The sequence below is a fragment of the Herpailurus yagouaroundi genome, unplaced genomic scaffold, assembly GCF_014898765.1.
Source record: "Herpailurus yagouaroundi ecotype Mexico unplaced genomic scaffold, PumYag 180, whole genome shotgun sequence".
NCBI classification, from domain to species: Eukaryota; Metazoa; Chordata; class Mammalia; order Carnivora; family Felidae; genus Herpailurus; species Herpailurus yagouaroundi.
Window position 1 is genome coordinate 17,947,559 of NW_024412411.1, and position 22,414 is coordinate 17,969,972.

At 35.6% G+C, this 22,414-nt stretch overlaps 1 protein-coding gene across 5 annotated transcripts in view; it reads right to left on the reverse strand.

The window, feature by feature from the left end:
- The window catches only part of NOX4 (NADPH oxidase 4), a 170,991-nt gene that overhangs the window by 61,913 nt on the left and 86,664 nt on the right, over window positions 1-22,414 (reverse strand). For all 5 annotated transcript variants that reach the window (XM_040489588.1, XM_040489587.1, XM_040489586.1 and 2 more), the window contains one exon: window positions 18,469-18,529. In XM_040489588.1, coding sequence (XP_040345522.1) covers window positions 18,469-18,529 — 61 coding nt within the window. The remainder of the gene's footprint in view (window positions 1-18,468; window positions 18,530-22,414) is intronic.

Consider the following 22,414-nt stretch of genomic DNA (forward strand, 5'->3'; position numbering starts at 1 on the left):
ACATATACACCAAGAATGAATATATTTAAGGATATGAGATGAAAGAAAAAAAGGCATTAACTTTTATTTTACCTATACCCTGTTTGTATTCTCCATACATACCTAAGTATGTATATATCTAAGAGTGGTATTTTTTAAAAGATAGATGTGTATACCATGATTGTACATACACACGAACATGTCTTCAAGAGTACTTGTCATTCACATTTCCTACATTTTAGTTGTTTTAACACTGTCCACTCCTCTATCTTCTAAGGAAGTCATAAAACCAATGAAGAAACACAACGTGCATGCACACACACATACACACACACACACACACCGGCTGCTTAAAAGAGAAGGTACAAATTTATTTTTCCATAATATTTAGGAAGTACTGTTTAAATATATAAACAAAATATGAATATTTAAAAACTACTTTTTCAGCAAATATTTATTGATCAGGCACCAAGTTAGGTCCTCAATCAGCTTAAGGTCTAGTAATGAGCACATATGTCATCAAAAGATATGTATCCTGCAAATAAATAAGTGCTAAATGTATGCTCCAAGGGTCCATAAAAACAGATCAACCAACATTGCCTGGATCTGCTGGTAATATGAAGCAAAAGAACCAGGAAGGTTTTATTTAAAAAGTGAAACAAAGACCAAAGAAGAAGTTCTTCTGACCCATGGTGCTAGATGAAGTAAATAATTCTGCTGATATTTTTGTGGTCTACTATATATCAATAATTTGTAATGGAAGAAAACTTAAAATTGGGAGTGAAACTAATATTTTGAGCAGGAGGAACTTTTATCAATTAAATCATATGTTATTCATTTATTCACCCACTCAACAAACTTTTATTAAGTACCTATTATCGGTCAAACATTATGAATACAAAAGATTCTTATTCTCAAGGGCAGCTCTGTTTATCACAGGGAAATGCCAGGACAACAAAAGAATTGCAATTCCATTAGAGCTACTTGAAAAAGGATTTAAAATGTAATTACAAAATTGCTTAAAAAGGGAAAGAAGAGCTGTTCTCCGAGGGATTTAAAGAAATTAATGGTTTGTAAAAATTTGATGTTTTATTTTTCTCAAAAAAAAGAAATATGCACAGTAATCTTAGAAAAAACAAATTACTTCAAAAAATAGGAACAAAAGGGCATACTTAGAGTGGTGCATTCAAACCAACTAGAAACATATAGAGTCTAAGTTTTCCTTTTCTGAAAAGTTTAAATCAAGTGAATGTTCTTTATTACCATGGTAACAGTATTGAATAAAAATAGTTGCTATTTAAAATACTGCTTTCAAAGCAACATCAAAGGCATTCAAATTAATACTATTTTAGGTAAATCAGGAAATCTAGTTGCAGAGCAAAAGTATTTTGATATTAGAGATACAGAAAAATCTGTTGGTAGAATTAAAATGGAAATGGACTGCAATTCTAGAAGAAAAAAGCAATCAGCTAAACCCTCTGGTTATTTTAACTACCTTCTCCACAAATATGAAGGCCAATGTCAAAGGAATATAAAAAAGCAAAATCTTGGGGTGTCTTGATGGCTCAGTCAGTTAAGCGTCTGACTCTTGCTTTTGGCTCAGGTCATGATCTCACAGTTCGTGAGTTCGAGGCCCACACTGGGCTCTGTGCTGGCAGAGAGGAACCTGCTTCAAGTTCTCTTTCTCTTTCTCTCTCTCCCCCTCCCCACCTTCTTTTAAACATTAAAAAAAAAATCATGCTTGTCTTGTACAAGGAAAAAAAATTAAAACAAAAAAACAAGCTCACATTTGTAAGTCAGAAGATGAAGACATATAGCACAATGCATATACAACTAGAGCAAATAAGTGAACAAGAACCTTAATAAATGGCAGAAAAAAGAGAAGCATAAAAATCCTGTACTTGACATATATCCTTCCACAAGAGTCCCTTGAGCTTTTCTCAACTATACCAACATTAATCTTTTTTATTATTCCTACTTTATGTAGAATTAAATTACCCACATTCTAGAGCTTATTTCTCCGAAAAGAATTATACAGCTTTATACAAGCAATGAGCTGAGAAATGAGACAGCTCCCTCAATGCAGCTTGTTGTAGACGACGAAGCTAAAAACCAGACAGGCGGCGGACTGACCAACCCAAGGTCACATGGCTAGCGAGAGGCAAAGAGATTAAAGAACAAAGCAAACTTCTCAAAATTCAGTCCAGTGTTCCTTCCGCTGCCTTACTGTTCCTTTCCCTCATTCTTGGGAGAGAAAATGCTGGTGTATTCCCTTTTCTCTCCTCCTCCCTTTCTTGCTTTCTTCTTAAGAGTTACAAAATGAAGGAAAAAGGCAGCAGTGCCATATACAGTCTGTATATACGTAGACAAGTGGTACTTTTAACATCATAAGGTCTGATGGTAGTCAGTGCACTATTATATGAAGGTAATTTATTTAGTGGATCCTTTTATTTCCAGAGGAAACATAGTGATAAAAGTATGTTTCTTTAAAACTCATTATTCTGGGTCCTACTTGTTAAACATACTTGTTAAAAAAAAAATTCAAAAGCAGCTTTTGAAAGAACTGCAAACAGACTTCTTGGCCTCTTAATACATCAGTGAATCAATGTCTATAACTAGCCTTCTTAAAAAACATAAATTCCCTTCCGTTGCCACAGAGGCTAAACTACAATAAAAATTGACAAGGGGAAAATAAAAGAACAGAGGTTCAGGGGAAAGCAAGTAAGAGAGGCATTTTTGGATAAACACATTATTGCTACTAAGCTTTCCACAATCCACTTCTTAAGGAAAATGTTATATTTTCATTTGTCACAGCAAATGCACTTTTGTAACAATGTTGGCATTCAACAAAAGAAACACCTCAAAGTGATCAAGACTCAGCTTGATACTAATTCAGTTCCTGCTTTCTGCACAAACTCTGAATACCCACTGGGTACATATTCTATAAGGAACAGGCAATTTTATCCAAGATCCAAAGAAACTGGAGGTTTTCTTTTATGTTTTTATGAAGTTCTAACCTAAAACCCTGGGCTAACAAAATTAATGGCATGCAATATGTGGTCTTTTCAAGCTTATAAAAACCAACTACACAGTGAGGGTCTTCTCTTTTCTTAAATACAGGAGCTCCTGGCCAAAGAACAAGCCTATAAAATGGATTAGGGAAGAGCAACAAGCAAATACACGAATCTGCTTCCTTTGTTAGGTTGTTTCATTGGACAAACTTCTGGTTTTCTTTTTACATATGCATTCCCAATGTCAGTATTTTGCATCCTTAACAGCAACAAATATTATCAATAAAAAAACTGTTAACTGATAGAATAACTATAATACTGTATTTTACCTAATAAACATTTATCTGAATACTATTACTATATTCTATGTTCACATAATTTATCCCTTGTTGAGATTCTTATTAAATTGAAGGGGCTCTTTTATTTTTTTTAACGTTTATTTATTTTTGAGAAAGAGAGAGAACGCAAGCAGAGGAGGGCAGAGAGAAAGGGAGACACAGAATCGGGAGCAGGCTCCAGGCTCAGAGCTGTCAGCACAGGGCTCAATGTGGGGTTCAAGCGCACAAACCATGAGATCATGACCTGGGCTAAAGTCGGAAGCCTAACTGACTGAGCCACCCAGGCACTCCAGGGCTCTTCTTATTTTTAATGTTTATTTGTTTTTGAAAGAGAGAGAGAGACAGAGTGTGAGCAGGTCCAGGCTCTCAGCTGTCAGCACAGAGCCTGATGTGGGGCTCAAACTCACGAGCTGTGAGATTATGACCTGAGCCGAAGTTGGACGCTCAACCTACTGAGCCACCCAGGTGCCCCAGGGAATCTTTATATATTGATCAATACATACGTATGATATATGTTTATACCATATATATGTATTGATGCTCTTTATATATTTATAGATAGATAAAATTTCTGTTCAATTCTATTTTCTGTTTTGATGGAATTTTTATATTTTTACATAGTGTAACCTACTTAGTTTGCTCTGTGTATTCTTCTAGATAGAAAGTCCTTTTATATCCAAAGGTTGCTGATTATTAATTTCTATTTTCTTCTGATTCCTTTACAGATTAACTTTTTTATGTTACAATATTTAATATATTTGGAATTAATTCTGGGTCATCTAAAGTAAAGACTTAATTTTTTTAAATAGTTAAGTGATAATTGTTTTAGCTATTTACAAACTGATACTTCATATTGATTTATGGACCTTCCTTTATCTATGATACATACTTTCACATAGTTAAGGGCCTGTTTCTAGGATATCTTTTCTCTTTTGTTAAAAGATTTCTTGTCATTTTTGTTCTAGTAACATAGAGATTAAACTAGGTCAACATTATAGGAGGAAGTGTGGTAAATTAGCACAAGCTTTAGCATACAATGAGCCTCAGTTCAAATCTCAACTGATCCACTTAATAGCTTCATGTTTCTAAGTACATCTTTTTAGCCTTATAAATTCTTAGCTTGTTTGTAAAGTTTATTTCACTTTATAGCATGTTTTAATAGGGCCAGTGTTACTTTGTTACTCAAAATGTTCTAGATTTTTAAATTTATTTTTAATTATTTTCTTCTGATTTTTCAAATAAGCACTAATACTGTTTTTGACTTTGAATTTTGATTTATTTACTCATTTTTATTTTAGAAAGAGAGAGAGTGTGTGCGGGGGAGGGAGGGGGAGAGAGAGAGAGAGAGAGAGAGAGAGAGAGAATGAATGAATGAATGAATGAATGAATCTGACGTGGAGCCAGACTTGGGAGCTCAATCATGGGAAGGTGACTTGTGCCAAAATCAAGAGTGGAATGCACAATGGACTGAGCCACCCAGGTGCCCCTGAATTTTTATTTTAACTGAAATTATATTAAGCCTGTAATTTACCTTGGGGAGAATTAACAGTTTTAAATATTCAGACTTTATAGCTAGAAACAGCATGTCCCTCTGAACTAGTCTATCCTTTAAAAAAATATATCCTTGGGGCGCCTGGGTGGCGCAGTCGGTTAAGCGTCCGACTTCAGCCAGGTCACGATCTTGCGGTCCGTGAGTTCGAGCCCCGCGTCGGGCTCTGGGCTGATGGCTCAGAGCCTGGAGCCTGTTTCCGATTCTGTGTCTCCCTCTCTCTCTGCCCCTCCCCCGTTCATGCTCTGTCTCTCTCTGTCCCAAAAATAAATAAACGTTGAAAAAAAAAATTAAAAAAAAAAATCCTTCATTTTCTTGATATTGCTTGTTTCTCAATTCTCATTGAAGTTATATCAGTGTTTTTTCCCTCTGTGCATTCTTTTTAGTATGGTAAAAATAATAAATACAAAATTAATGTCTTTGATAGGCTTAGGGAATTTTTTTGTTAGAGGACTGCTTACAAAGGCTAACTTCTCCAGCTAAATACATAAGCAAACAAATATAATATGTAATCAATACAACTAAAAACCTCTTTTGGAGGGATGTGTGGGTGGCTCAGTAGGTTATGTGTCCAACTCTTGATTTTGGCTCAGGTCATGATCTCACAGTTTATAAGTTTGAGCCCCATGTTGGGCTCTGTGCTGACAGAGTGGAGCCTGCTTGGGATTCTCTCTGTCACCCTCTCTCTCTGCTTCTCCCCTGTTCATTCTCTCTCTCTCTCTCTCTCTCTCGCTCTCTCTCTCTCTCTCTCTCTCTCTCAAAATAAATAAACATTAAAAAAAATTTAACCCCTTTTTGAAAGTTAATGTGGAAAATGTTGCCTTTTGTTCCCACTCTGTAGAAAAAGCAAGAATAAGAAGACTTATTCATGTAAGTAAAGAAGAAGAGAAGAAAAGAGAAAAGCAAAGCAGAGCAAAGCAAAGCAAAGCAAAGCAAAGCAAAGAAAAGAAAAGAAAAGAAAAGAAAAGAAAAGAAAAGAAAAAAGAAAAAATCCCCATTCTATTGGTTTGGATCTTGGCTCTGATTTTTTCTTCTATGCTCACTGCCAGCCTTGAAAGTCTGCATGGTTGAGTACACTATCTCAACCAGATCAGACACGATATTCAAACTGCCATTGAACAGTCCACCATTCCAGCATCAACAAAAGATTTTTCACTATTACTGTGAAAGTAGAAAGTCAGAGAACTATGTCATAAATGAGAAGGAGTTGGGAGACAAAAGGATGACAAATCACGTGACTATTCCTTAAAGGACAGTCTCACTCTTAAAACACATTTTATTTGTTCTAATTAGAGGCATAGCTTTCTACTAGGTATTGTCACTAAAAATGCTGGAATATGCAAAGTTTTTTACACAGATCTTCTCTTCTTTCCCTTCTTCCCTAATTATGTTGACAGCTGCACCCCAAGACATTTTACTAGTTTCTCAGTACAATGCCAACAAAAAATAAGATCACCTCCTATTTTTAAGCTCTTCATCATACTACATACAGCAGACAGTTTTAACTCTACTGTCTATTTAGTTTGGCACATTTGGGGGCGTTCTCTAGCATTTCATGTCCATTATTTGTCACCTCCAAATTTTCTAAAAATCTTACTTCACGCAAGGATTTAATTTTACCATTCTATTTACATCTGTTAATGACGGCTCACCCTCCTCCTTTGTTAGACTTGAAAAATCATAAGAGCAGTAGCATTTTCACCAGACACTATTCCCCATATTCCCTAACTCAGTTTCCTTTGAATGCACAGAAGATAAGCACCTTCCTTTGGTATTGACATACTTAAAGTCTTTGGTGTGTTCATCTGGAAGACATTTAAGAACCTTATCTGGATTGTTACAATCCATCAAGTTACAATTTTGCCTTAAAAATTATAGTATGTGTAGAGAACAGGAACTACATCCATCCAGAATCCTTTACAAAGTGCTTTGCAAGTGCATCAAACAAACGAATACTTAAAAATGTTCCTCATGATAATGATAATGGCACAAAACTCTTGACTTTCTGGCTTCTTGTAAATTAGCTAATCCAGTAACACTAGACTAACTTGGCAAAATGACATACATGTTCTTGGCTGCCCAGTACATTACTGTCATATTTTTAACATTCTTAAGAAATTATATTATCAAGAAAACTCCTCACTATTCTTATTTTCTTTCATATTATAGTATAAAATCAAGCAGAAAATAGTAGATAACAGAAAGTCCAAACTTCTCCTAGAGACAAAACAGTTCATACTAAAAACATAATAATACATGCAAACAAACCACTTTGCGATAACAACTCTATTTCCAGGTCCAGAAATTGTAGAATTTGCTTATATTCGGGAATTAAAAGTCACAATTTTTATTGGCTAGAAAACAAAAATTTTGCATTTTACTCTGTCTTTGAGGTTGCAAAATGACTGCAGTAGAATAAAACTTAATGAGTAGTGAACTCCAGTCATTTACTGAGCGGTCTCAACATATTCTGTGGCATTATAAGTGAGCTGTCATCTACTAAAGAATGACAGCACAGATTTCATGTGCATAAACTGAGAAACCAAAGGGAAAATAATTTATACTCTCTTCTGAGAGCAGATGGGCATTTAAATTATAATATAAATTACTCATTTCCCTGATAGAAAATTTCCCTTGATTTCTGAGGCTATGGAATGTGAAATTTAACCCCACTTTATATTTATTGAATTATTTATCATATTATAATAGCAAATGCATTATATCAAATGACATCACATTAACTAATTAATTGTCCTCAATGATTTCCACATAGACTCACATCAGACCAGAATTAGTGTTCCCTTATACATGTAATATATACATTAAGACATAATATGTTAATCCTCATCCTGACCCAGACTCACCTAGATAAATACACAAGGAATTGCATATGTATTTGCTACTTATCTCCTACGAATCACAGGCCAGACCACACTATAAATTCAGTCACTCTCAGATCTGGGAGAATTTAGAAATAGGAAGAATTTAGAAATAAGCCTATTTGCTATATGCTTCTTTTTGCACACTAATTTTCTCAATTTACTGGTCTCTAATATACTCAGTAATTCACAGCAATCTATACCATCCCCAAACTTCTCCCCTGCATTTTCCCAATAAGTTTTATAAAGTTGGCAGTAATCCCATAGTTGTTGTTCTCCCATAGGTATTGTTTGGCCCTATTAAATTGGACACCACAGATCATTCCCTCAATAGAACTTTTTATCTCCTCAGCTTCCTAGACAATATTACAAATCTTCAATTTGGTGTCTTTGCTTCTAACCTGGTCTTTCTTCTTTTCAATCTGTATAATACCAGCAAGATGATCCATATAAAGTGCAAATTTTACTTTAGTTCCTATTTAAAGCCCTTCAAATTTTCACCAACATCTTTAGGGAAAAAAAGACCAAACTTCTCAGCAGTTCCTACAAGCTCCTCCATGACATGGCTTTTGCATACCATCCCAGCTTGGCCTCGCAAACCCATGACATTTTCCTCACATTTCATGATAGTTCACACCTCTGAGCCATTATTCAAGCTATCTCCTTCCCTGGAATAATCTCCTACCCTGGACAAATCCTGTTTACCCTGACACTGCTTGGCCCAGAAAGCCTCCTAAATTCCCCTCCCAGAAGCATCTGTACCCTCCATTTTGGGGGAGTACAGCATTATACTTTGTTTATGTATTTGACTCCTGTCCCTAATAGGTTGGGGGTGTTTGTAAAGCAGGGGATATGCCTGCCTGCCTCCTTGCTTGCTTTTCTCCTTCCTCCCTCTCTTCATTCCTTTTCTTAACAAATAATTACATGTACCACGAACAACCATTTTAATAGGCCTTTGAATATAATGGTAAACATAAAAAAAATACAGCCCCCTACCCTAAAAAGGTTTAGTCTATTGGAGGAAACTCACTACACCAATGATAACACTTTGACTATATAGTTATCAACAGAGATAACTGCTCTTAAAGAAAGAAATATAGCATGGGGCGCCTGGGTGGCTCAGTCAGTTAAGCATCTGACTTCCGCTCAGGTCATGATCTTGCGGTACCTTAGTTCAAGCCCCACGTCGGGCTCTGGGCTGACAGCTCAGAGCCTGGAGCCTGCTTTGGATTCTGTCTCTGCCCCTTCCCCACTCACGCTCTGTTTCACTGTCTCTCAAAAATAAATAAATGTTAAAAAAAATTTTAAGAAGGAAAGAAATATAGCAGCCTATAACAAACACCTAAAATTGAGGTGTCTAGAATGCTTCTCAGAAGAAGACTCTTGAGCTGTGGTCTAAAGATCCCAGGTACATGTATGGGTAGGGGTGAGCAGGATGCTGAAGAGTACTGTAAACATATGGATCAGGACAGACATGGGGTGGGAGGAAACAAGCAAAATAAAAGGAACCAAAAGGCCAGTGCTGCTATAGTGTAAAGAAGAAGAAACAAATTGAATCAAGATGAGAGGTAGGTCAGGGCCAGAGCAGGGAGCCCTTCTAGGCCACTATGAGGATTTTTTTATCTTTATCCTAGGAACAATGGGAAGCTATTAAAGTGATTGAAGAGAAGTGATTTAATGTGATTCAGGCTTTGAAGTTTCTTTGGCTGCACTGCAGAGAATGAATTGGAGGTGACAGTTGTAGCGAATTCAATCAGAAGCGGACCAACGCTGGTAAAATCCAACACCACCACCATATCCCTACCTGCTCAGTAGCTAATCTGAAGACCAGCTATCCTGGGGAAAAAACTCACAATTATTCTAAGTTGTCTCACTTAAATTTTGGACCACATATCTTAGTAGGCCTATTGGCATATCTCAGAAGGGCTACCATGCTTCATTCATCAATTTACTTCCTCCTCCTCAAAATTCAACATATCTTCCCACATCCTCAGTCTCAGTGATAAGCTTACTATTTTTTCACCAAGGAAACAGAAGAAACCAGAAGAGAAATCCCACACTTCCCAATCCAAGCCTACCAATCCATTGGTAGCCATGCTCTGGAACCATCTTCTCTGTCTTCCAATCTGTTATGAAGCATGAACTGCCTAGATGCCTTATCTACGGTCAATTCCTCCACTTGCACATTGAAATCCAATTTCTGTGAAATGCATTAAAAGGCCCTTGTGGACTCTGCTCTTTCCCTCTACTTCATTCTCATTACTCATTGTTCCCCGAAGTATGTAAACATATTACAATAGTTCACATTAAATGTGTGTGTGTGTGTGTGTGTGTGTGTGTGTACCTGTATTTATGTTGTATGTGCTCTCACATCTGCCTTGTCTCTATATCCTCCTTCCTTCAGCTACTGACTTATTTCTTTATTTCATTTATATCAAAACTCCTTACAATTTGTCCAGTAGTGTTTTGGCAAATACTTAACAGGCAAGTCTTTAAAAACATTTCTTAAATCCTTATTTTATGATGTCTGTCAATTTCTGTGGAATAAATACACTGTGGATGATTTTAAAGCTGTCAAACATGACCTCACTTAACAAAGTTGGAAGAGAAGCATTCAATGACCCAATGAACTCAAAGGAGCTGCCCCCAACATATCTCTGGATTTGTCTATATGGACCATCTCTACTTCTCTTGCTATCTCTTGAGCCTACTTCAGACAGACTTCTGTTCCCAATACTTCATTAAAAACACAGCTCCCAGTGTCTTTATTCAGTCCTCACTCTACTCCACTTCTCAGTAGCATTTGTTTCAATTGATCAATGCTTTTTTCTTTCTTTCTTTTTTTTTTTTTTTTTTTTTTTTTTTTAAATATTGGCCTATTCTGTCCAGGATTCAAACTCTCCCTCTTTCCTCAGTGGCCATTCCTTCTTTGTCACTTTTGCTGGACTCTACATGCTAAAAGTCTCAGGGCTCTGTTATAGTTCTTCTCTATTTGTACACGTTTCCTTGTTTTTAAGTTATTTATTTTGAGAGAGAGTGAGAGAGAGCACGCAAGCAGGGGAGGGGCAGTGAGAGAGGGAGAGAGAATCCCAAGTAGGCTCCATGCTGTTGGTACAGAGCCTGATGCAAGGTTTGATCTCACAAACCATAAAGTCAAGACCTGAGCTGAAATCAAGTGTTGGATGGTTAACCAACGGAGCCACCCAGGCTCCCCTCTACACACCTTAAAGTAGTTACTCTTGACAGGACAGTGCCACCTCGTAGGAGTAGTTTTGAGAATTTGGGGAGGTAATTTGGATCTCACAATGATCATCAGTGGTTACTAAAATTTAGAGGGTAGGGATCAGAGACATTAGACATCAGGAATTGTCTCACTTCCTGCATGCTTTTCATGACTTGCTAGACATTCACGTAAATGAAAAACTCATTTATAATGATAAAAAATGCAAAGGTTTTGTATTTTTGTATTTTTGGCACCTAAATATGTGCCAAAACTCCCAACACTGCAACCACCCTGTACACTGAAGTAATATTGTAAATTATTGTGACTAGAATTTAACCAAAGGAAGTTCACTATTTTGTAAAATCACACCAAAAAGAAAACAGTGCTCATAGTATTTCAGTTGTATTGGGATTCTATATTTAGAAGTGTCTTATTCATGACCATTTTATATGTGGTTTAAGTCACCTATTTCATTATGACTTCTAATATAGTCATGCTTGAAAATTTAAATATGAAATGTAAATCATTTACTATAAATGACTTTATTTTAATAGCTCCTTTATACTAAGGTTAGGACATTATATTGATTTTTATAAGTTATTTGTGTACATAATATCTGTAATTGCATTTTAAGAATGTAAAGCAGGCATATAAAATGTACATAAGTTCTATAAAAGATATATTCTCCCTCTCTCTCTGCCCCTCCCCTGTTCATGCTCTGTCTTTCTCTGTCCCAAAAATAAATAAAACGTTGAAAAAAAAAATTTAAAAAAAAAAAAAAGGGCGCCTGGGTGGCGCAGTCGGTTAAGCGTCCGACTTCAGCCAGGTCACGATCTCGCGGTCCGGGAGTTCGAGCCCCGAGTCGGGCTCTGGACTGATGGCTCAGAGCCTGGAGCCTGTTTCCGATTCTGTGTCTCCCTCTCTCTCTGCCCCTCCCCCGTTCATGCTCTGTCTCTCTCTGTCCCAAAAATAAGTAAAACGTTGAAGAAAAAAAAATTTATAAAAAAAAAGATATATTAATGTAATGGTATACAGTGCAAATACATACAATGTTGATATATAATATATACAATGTAAAATTCAACGTTACTTTTTGAAAGTCTAAGAGGCATCTCAAATTTAAAATGTACAAAACTGAATTTGAATGTCCACTCTTGTGCCTCCGATATGCTGCAATGTTCTTTATCTCAATACACAGAAGCACTGTCCACTTACCTATTGATACTAAATACCTTAAATTGTCTTTGATTCCTAACTCTTGTTACATCCCACCTCCAGTCCCTCAACAACAGCTGTGAGATACCCTCAGAATCCACCCACTCTTCATGACCCAGTCACCATCACCCTACGCATACCAGCACCTTCTCTTGTCTAGACAGCAGCAAGAGCTTCTCTCTTAACTCATCTTCTAATTCCCACTCTTGTCTACCCCTATCATATTCTCTATGCAGCAGCCACAGTTACCATTTTAAAATGTGAGTCAGACCCAAATCAAAATCCTCCAATGATTTTCTATAACATTTATAATAAAATTGAAGTTTATAAGAGCCTACCATATCCAGTCCATGGGTATTCTCTGATTTTATTTCCTACAACATTCCAGTTTTAACTGGTCCTTGAACACAGACATTGGACTGCCTCAGGGTTTTACATGTCCTCTTATCTTCCCCACTATTACTTCTCCAGATTCAGAGTTCTGTTCAAAAAGGCTTCGCTGACCTCCAAATCCAACCAAAACCAGGAATGATTTAAGTGAACTCTTCACGATTTAAGTGAAAGGAATTTAATGCAGGGAACTAATGACTTAGGCGAAGGAAGTACTGAAGCTAAATCAAAAACAATGGAGAAATCCAGAAAGTAGAAAGAAGCTACTACCATCCATGAAGGCTAATGGGACCCTAAGCTACCAGAACCTGTAAACCAGCACCATATGGCAGAAGATAAAACCACTACTGAATCATCTCTAAAATGATGATACATTCCTCACCCCAATAAAAAGTTTGACCTGTTTTCTGCAATGCTCTGAAGCCCCACTTTTTCTTCCTTCTCCCTAAACTCAATCATTTAAAATAAATAAATAAATAACCTTAGCCTGACAACCACTAGGTAGTATGTATTAAAACTAAATGGATGATGATTCAGATTTAGATTTCAAAACCATACCTTTTTTTTCAATCACATAAAAATGCACTGGATGTTATATGTAAGTGATGAATCACTGGGTTCTACTCCTGAAACCAATACTACACTGTATGTTAACTAACTTGAATTTAAATAAATAAATTTAAAAAACTACAAGGTTTCCTATAGTCTATAGTGTCCAATCCCCTGCTCACTTCTCTGATCTATTTTCTATTACGCACCCCTTCACTGTCTCTATTCCAGACCCACTGGCCTCCTTGCTGTTCCTTGAATATCCAAACTTATTACTGCCTCAGGGACTTTGTACTTTCTCTTTGCATACTCTAAATACACTTCTTCCTGAAATCCACTTGACTTATTCCCTCATCTCCTTGCATGTAACTAAACACCCCATCTAAAACAGCACTCCTACCCTTCATCATTCTTACTCTCTTACCTTTATTTTTCTTCATAGCAGTATCACTATCTAACATATTATACATTGATTTGGTTTTTTTGTTTACTGGAGATCTCTACTGACTAGAATATAGTCCTTATAAGTGCAGATACCTTATCTGTGTTGGTCAATTCTGTATCTCCGGACACAGTGCAGTGTCTGGTATCCAGTAGGTGTTTATATTTCATTATTAGCCAAAGTAACAAATAGTCTAAATGTTATTTTCCACAAATGACTAACCACTGTAATTTGCTAGTCATATCAACAACAAAAAGAGTATTTCTAGTCACTCCTTTGTAGGTACAGCAATTGAGAATTCATACTTATTTTGGGCTTGAACTAAAGTTTACACTGTGTGAATATGCACTATGTAAGATCCATGCTATTTCATAAGTGCAAGTATGATCTGTGCTGTTCAAAAAGGTCAGTTTACTCAAACTTATTTGGAATCTAGTTTTTTGGGGGCATGTTCTCTAAAATAGTATTGGTATTCAATAGGAGTATTTTTAATCTTTTGCTTTTCTTACAGCAATTAAAAGCCATTCACAGATAGATATAGTGTAAGATGGATACCACAGTTGTTCAAAATCCATTCTTTTAATACAATAAAAACATTATTGGGGCGCCTGGGTGGCGCAGTCGGTTGAGCGTCCGACTTCAGCCAGGTCACGATCTCGCGGTCCGTGAGTTCGAGCCCCGCGTCGGGCTCTGGGCTGATGGCTCAGAGCCTGGAGCCTGTTTCCGATTCTGTGTCTCCCTCTCTCTCTGCCCCTCCCCCGTTCATGCTCTGTCTCTCTCTGTCCCAAAAAATAAATAAATGTTGAAAAAAAAATTAAAAAAAAAACATTATTATAATTCATACAGTCATAATCTGACTTATAAAGAACTCACCAAATGAAAAAAAAAATACTTTTAATACATCACACATATTGTTTTAATCTTTTCATAAACAATCAGCTAGATGAAGTATAAAACATGTCTAGAGAGAATTATCACCTCTTTCTCTGGCCTAATCTTTAACTAAAACCGTAAGGTTACTTGTTCTGTGAGTATCAATGTATTCAAGGCAAATTCATGATGTCACATGGCCTTGTTTTCCTACTTTTAGTCTTCAAAGTCAACCATATCTTCTGACTGTAGCAAGATTTTTCAATAGACAATATGGAAATGAATACCCAAGATTCAAGGAAAATCTGTTCTGTGATACATACAATAAACCCTCTGTTGCATATTTATCCACTTGTCAATCCATTAATTACTAAATGGAAAAATGACAAAATTTTCAGATTAATTGGAATGCATATATTATGTATAAAAAGATTTTGTAGTAAAACTTAAACCTCCCTAGAGTAAGCTGCTATCTAGGCCATTAAAATACCCAATAGTTTTACATGATCTCAGACATTATTCAATAGTAATGACATCTAATGCAAAAAGTAACAAAATAATTCTGGATAGTCAGAATGGTAATCAAGCCAATAGGCAATCTGTAACCATGCATTTGAAATTGGAAAGCATGACTTATTCTAGAAAAGCAACAAAATGTTAAGTCAAAGATAAATCCACTTGAGTAATTCACTCTACCCCCTCTATTCCCATCATTTAAAGAAAAAACCTGAAATGTGCTTAAGAGGTTTGAAGAGTCTTCCAAACTTAATGAGTTCTTCCCACACTTCAGAAGTACAACAGAGACCTGGTTAAAATAAAAAGCTAGTTGGGGTGCCTGGATGGCTCAGATGGTTGAGCATCTGATGATTTCAGTTCAGGTCATGATTGAAGGGTCATGGGATTGAGCCCCGTATCAGATTGCATGCTGAGTGTGGAGCTTGTTTATGATTCTCTCCCCCTCTGCCCCTCCTCCACTCACGTACATGTTCTCTCTCCTTCTCTCTCTAAAATGTAAATAAATAAATAAATAAATAAATAAATAAATAAATAAATAATAAAAAGCCAGACTTGTCCTGTGCTATGTAGTATGTAGCCACTTTGATTGCTTTTTGGTCACTCTACTGCTGGGTATCATTGATTAGTCTTAGAAAGATGATCCATGGGGCAGTCTTAAACCTGTTCTTTAGTCCTGCCCAGGGCAGAACATATTTCAGGGAAGAAAAAGTAACCTATAAAATATATCTGTCAGTTTGGAAAAGCAAACCTCTGGTATTCTACTTGTTACACACCCCTTTGGTATTTCCTACCCCTACTGCTCTTAATACTGAGTTTAGTCAATTCTTTTAGAACAAATCCAATGATCCTTGATCTTAGGAGTAATGTCCCCAGTTTTCCTTCCATAATCATAATTCCATTGTTTTAAGGCAGCTAAACCTTGTTTTGAACTAAAGTGCCAGATAGTGGCAGAATTATTTAGGGGTTCTATGCATGAATGCTTGACATTTTTTTCCAAGTTAACAAATATTTAAAATCAACAACCAAGAAGGTCTATTAATTGAAAAGCATATGACTGGAACTAAACTCTGAATAGAATGATCTGTTTTCTCTCTCAATGGCACAGTACATAAAATAGGAAGATAAAATTAAAACTATTATGTGTTCCTAATAGAAAAGATTGAAATAAATGATGAGATAATCATTTATTCTAATGAGCTACTGACAATAGAAAATAACTTTATAAAGAAACTCAACAACAATAGGCAGTAATAATCTATCATGAAGTTTCTTCTTACCATGATAAATTAAATTATATCTTCAATGTGTTGCCCTTAATTTTTGGAATTTAAGTGATTACCATTCGTTACTGAAGCTAATTCTTACTTTATTGGGATTCTTACCAGAGAAGAACTTTGCTCTTTCTTTATTTGTCAAACGGGTGAAAAACAGCTGCGATTATATCCACTAGTTCTGGGCTTATCATGAGAATTACTATTTTCATACTACACCAGCATTTTTCTTTTCTTTTCCTTTCTTTTCTTTTACACCAGTGTTTCTCTAATAAGGTATCATGATATTTTCTTGAATGCAATAAAATAAACTTTATCTATTTTTTATTTAAATTTTAGTTAACATACAGTGCATTATTTGTTACAGGAACAGAATTTAGTGATTCATCACTTACATACACCACCCAGTGTTCATCAGTAGTACCTTCCTTAGTGCTCATCACCCATCCTCCACCAAACCTCTATCAAACCTCAATTTGTTTTCTACCTTTAAGAGTCTCTTATGGTTTCTCCCTCCCTCCCTCCCTCTCTCCCTTTCTCTCTCTCTTTCTTTTTGTCCTTCCCTTCCCCTGTGTTCATCTGTTTTATTTCTTATATTCCACATATGAGTGAAATCACATGGTATTTGTCTTTCTCTGATTGACTTATTTCACTTGGTATAATACATGGATGGAGCTAGACTGTATTAAACTATACTTAAGCCTGATGTTTCACAGTTCCATAGGTCATTACTGCTCAAAGCTCTTTTGATTAATTTCATTGTTTTCCCATTAAATACTATGTTGTATATTTTCTCCATTTTCATTAAGTCTCCAATTCCAAGCTGGCTACCTGTTCTATAGACAAAGAATTTATGTACATTATTATTTTTTAACTGTATAAGCTCTTTCAACTGTCCTTCCTAAAATATCCCTTTCTTATTACACAATATCTTGTTCTTTACTGATTTTCCAGAAATTAGTCCCCCCTTTCCAATGCTAATTTCCCAAACCTGTGCTTTTAAAACCACTCCTTCGAGTCCTGTACCCATTCCCACCCCTCCCCACTGACTCTTCTCTGTTTTCCAGTCTTAGTCTTTCCTTGATTCTAACCCATCCAACTGGCAAATTATTAAATACTATTTTTTATGATGCTCTAAATCTTTCAAATGTTCTCTAGCACCTCTAAGTTATTTTAATATCTTGTTAAGGCATTCAAAATCTTTACCAAGCTGACTCTAAATGGATATTCCATAGTATTCCCCAGAACAAAATCTTTGCTTCTGCTAAGCTGATTGACACACCTTTCTCAAATATGGTTTAGTCATTACCTTCTCTGATTTTTGACAATGCTGTGAATTTTACTTAAATGACCTACTTCACTTGTGTGATTTTCAATGTTTGGCTCAAATACTATCTTCTCTGTAAAGCTCCTATAACCCTAGACTACACTGAATCTACCTTTTGCTGATTCCCTGTAGTTTTCACAAACCAACTCCTAGTTTAGCATTCTATTTGAAAATATTTTTATTTATACTTGCATTCATGTTTATACCTACATCCTTTCCCTTGAGCAACCAAACTAAACAACTAGCCAATAAGCTAATATATACTGAGCACTCACTTGTCAGTTACTCTGTTGAACCAAGGGAATAGACGAATGAATAATGTTTCTTTTTATTTACTCAGAACTCTTAATACAATGCATCTCTCAGATAACACAAAAGTTTTTATTGAATAAATAACATATCATCCATCAATAGACTTGCTATTAAAAATGACCATTATTCCAAAGATGCCGTGGAATTGCTATGTACACATAGGTAATACCACGATACCATGATAGGTAAATCATATAAGAACTGAAACATAATTTATGTGATCTCAATCGCGGGTGTTGATTATTTTGAGAGTAAAACCAACCATTAATTTTAAAATCATGTTTTCTAAAACATGATTTCATTGTTCCTTCTATTGCCAGTGCATCTGACAAGTAGGCAGAAACCAATGATTTGCAGAGAAAACAATACATTATTAACAATTATTGATATAGAAGGTATTTGAATTGCAAAAATTCATCCTACAAAAAGAAAATGTGAATGTCAAAACTGAATAAGCAAAGAAAGAAAACAAAACCACAGCCTGAGAACATATACACATCTAAATATGTTGGTAGTTCTATTACTTAAACACATGCAAACTATTATATGACCCATTATTTTCAAAGCATGTATCTTAAAACTCTATATTCTACATACCTGTCCAGTCTCCTACTATTTTGAGGTGGACACCAAATGTTGCTTTGGTTTTAGTAGGACACTAAAAAAAAATAAAATAAAATAGTAGAATCAATTCTGATTAACAGTTATGTATGACCAAACTATGATTTAATTACAACTTTCATTCTCATAGCAAATTCCCCAAGTCAATAGAAAATAGGAAGGAATGAACTGAAAATCCATACAGATCCTCATTAATGAAAAAAAGAGCAATGTCAACCAGTATAAGACAATATATCTTTCTCTAAAAGCTCCTAAGTATTTAGACAAAAAAGGTAAAATATGCATAGTCTAAAACTGTTAGGATATCACATCTAAAGACAAATATTGCCAAATACGTTTTGAATTAAAATATTTCAGAGGACAAGGCTTTTAACCACAAAGGAAGAAATGGAGACTGATTGTAACGTCTTTTTCTCCCCAGATATTATTATACACTTTACATCTTAACAAATTTCAGGAATAAAGAAAAGAAATATTTCTCAATGTGACCTAAATTTTCCATGTCCAACAAGGAAACTCCTACTGAGAGAGCTGTATTTCACTCCCTCCCTTAATTCTCAGAAGAAATAAATCTGGAGTGAACTGGCAAGGGTATCTGGGAAGGAGAATGAGCCATGGGTACTGGAAGTAAGAAAAGTATCCATGGCCTCATGTTCAGGAAATACAGAAAACACCCACATGGTACTTTTTGGCTCACAATAAGAAAATGCAGAATCTCCTTTTATTTTTCAGAACCCCAAACACTTATCCATAACCCCAAGATTCAAAAATTGTAACAGTACGTTTTTTCATAATTCACTGGGTGACACTATCTAACTTGAATTTATGGGAGATAATGATGGGAGGCTAATACTTCTGTATAAAAATTCGTATATAAGTGTTTCCTACATAAATATCCATTTGTTTAAGAATGTTACCCCATATCCTGCTAGAGATCTTATGTAATATATGAAATATACATACCTTTTAAAATCTACAAAATTCTGAATTCTGAAAACACATCTAACCTGAGAGTTATGGATAAGAACTTTATATACATTATTATTTTTAACTGTATGCTATATGCTCTTTCAACTGTCCTACCTCCTAAAACATCCCTTTATTACCACACAATACCTGTCCTTTCCTGATTTTTACAGAAATTAGTTCCCCTTTCCAACACTAACTTCTCAAACCTGTGACTACGAAGCTTCCCTTGAATACCACGTACCAAGGGCAGGGCTAAGTGCTTTATTTCCAAAATCTCACAATAACCCTGGTGAGCTGTCCTTTATATTGAAGGAAACTGAATTAACTGAGACTTAAAAATATTAACTTGCCCAGTCATACAACTAGTAAGAAGACAAGACAGAATTTGGACCCATGTCTGTCTGACTACATAGTTCTTAACTATGGCAAGTCGCTCTCTCCACTAAGGTAAGCATGAGAGATCAAATGGAGTAGGAGGGAGAAAAGTATTTGTTGAAGATTACAAGAATCATGTACAACAATAATAATGAAGTAGAAATATGGGCCAAAATCAAAGCACCAATGTGGTTCGGTGGGCCCTGAGATAGACAAGGGGTTGCAATAGAGCAAGTCCAATACCCTCAAATTCACTTTGTCAATCAACTAATGTAGGTCACACTGGGGTGCTAGAAGGACAGGAAATAAGGGAAGATAAACACACCACGGAGATACGTAAAGAACTCACAGTCAAAAAAGGTAGCTTGGAAACCAGTGAAAACACAAAAATAAAAAGGTAGGTATTACTCATTTGGTCATAGCAAATCATAAACTAATAAAAAGTATGTGATCAAGTTCAGGATTGGGAAATAATGTGACATGGAATTTTCAAACTACTGCTCTGCAATCAGTGGGGTTTTTTTTAATTTTTCTTAATGTTTTTATTCATTTTCGAGAGACAGAGAGATACAGAGTGCTAACGGAAGAGGGGCAGAGAGAGAGGGAGACACTGAATCTGCATCAGTGTTTTTAATGGAATCATTATTGTTAGCACTATAAAAATTAAAAAAAAACACTTATAAAATACTTAATTATTTATGCTATTAAAATTATAATATTTCATTTATAATTGTGACTTTAATATTTCATTTTTATTCTGATTTTTAATAATTCTGAGATCAGTTTTATAACTAGTAAATCTTAATGATCATACCTTTAGTAAGATGATGTGATCTGTAAAAAAACGCCCATAATTTTTGTAATGTTTATTCATTTTTGAGAGAGAGAGAGAGAGAGAGAGAGCGAGCACGAGTGGGGGAGGGGCAAAGAGAGTGGAGGACAAAGGATCCAGAGCAGGCTCTGCACTGACAGCAGTGAGCCTGATATGGGGCTCAAACTCACAAACCAGGAGATCATGACCTGAGCTGAAGTCAACCAACAGAGCCACCCAGGCACCACCATTGTTTTCACTTCCTGCTACTTAAGGCTGGCCAGAGCCTCAATGCAGTAAAAGTTGTAGCTCCCAGAAAGCAAAAACCCAAGCGTCCAATCTGTCCACATGTCACTTGATGATTCCCTCATTGTGAACTACATCTTAGGTTAAAAGAAGATCTAAGTCAAGGAGGCATCAGAATAGAGAGCAAAAAAGGTTAGTTTTGGTAAGTCTGAGTGTGCATTTGATTTAATCTCATTCTCTAAAGGAAAACATATAACTTGCCAAATATTCATATCTCTATTCCATCTTTCAGTGTAAACATTGCAAAAGATAATTGCATGTGGTATTTAACACCCCCTCAGGTCCTATAGGAGCCTATAAACCTCCCTTATGTGATGCCAGCCAAATGCATCAGTATAGTTTTTAAGGTTGATCTGATTTCAAACAGATAAAACATAGTATGGTTTCTTTCAAAGTCTGGGAAAGATGCCTTTATGTTACTGATACTTTCTCAAACTAGCTAGGTATAAGAATACAGGATTTAACATTGTCTTTGTCCAATCATATCGCCTCACATTTGAAGGGGGCCTGCACAGATTAACACACAGAATGACTTCAGCATGTGTGGTTTGAAACAATGACTGGAGATCTTAGAATCACATTCTAGCAGCTTTGCACAAATAATGTTCAGATTCACTAATGTAGCTAAAAACATAGTGTAGTGATTCTTTAATGTCTCCTCACTATCTTTTTTATTTTTTTTTATGTCTTTATTCAAATTCCAGTTAGAATAATATTAGCTTCAGGTGTACGATGCACTGATTGAACACTTCCATACAACACCCAGTGCTCATCACAACAGGTGCACTTCTTAATCCCCATCACCTATTTAACCCATCCCACAATGTTTGTTCTCTATAGTTAAGAGTCTATTTCTTGGTTTGTCTCTCTCTTTTTTTCCCCCTTTGTTTGTTTGTTTTGTTTCTTAAATTCCACATATGTGAAGTATGTTATTTGTCTTTTTCTGACTCATTTCATTTAGCACAATACTCTCTAGCTCCATCCATGTCATTGCAAATGGCAAGATTTCATTATTTTTTATGGCTGAGTAATATTCCATTGTGCATATATAACAAAGTGGAAAGCAACATGCAAAAGAATGAAACTGGACCACGTTCTTACACCTTAAACGAAAATAAATTCAGAATGGATTAAAGATCTGAATGTAAGACCTGAAAGCATAAAAATCCTAGAGGAGAACACAGAGAGTAACCTCTTTGACAACGGCCATGACAACTTCTTCCTAGATAAGCCTCTTCACTATCTTTTTAATAGCGTTTAGAAAACTTCTCAACAGGATGAAATAGTAAAGTACAGATATCCATGGCTCTCTGACTTTCCTAGAAGCCTAATAAGGAAATATACTTATGACAAGTTTTCGGTTTAAAAAGTTACAGGATAATATACATACTTAAGTTCACATTATTAATATAAAAAAGATATGAATTTATATATATATATATATATATATATATATATATA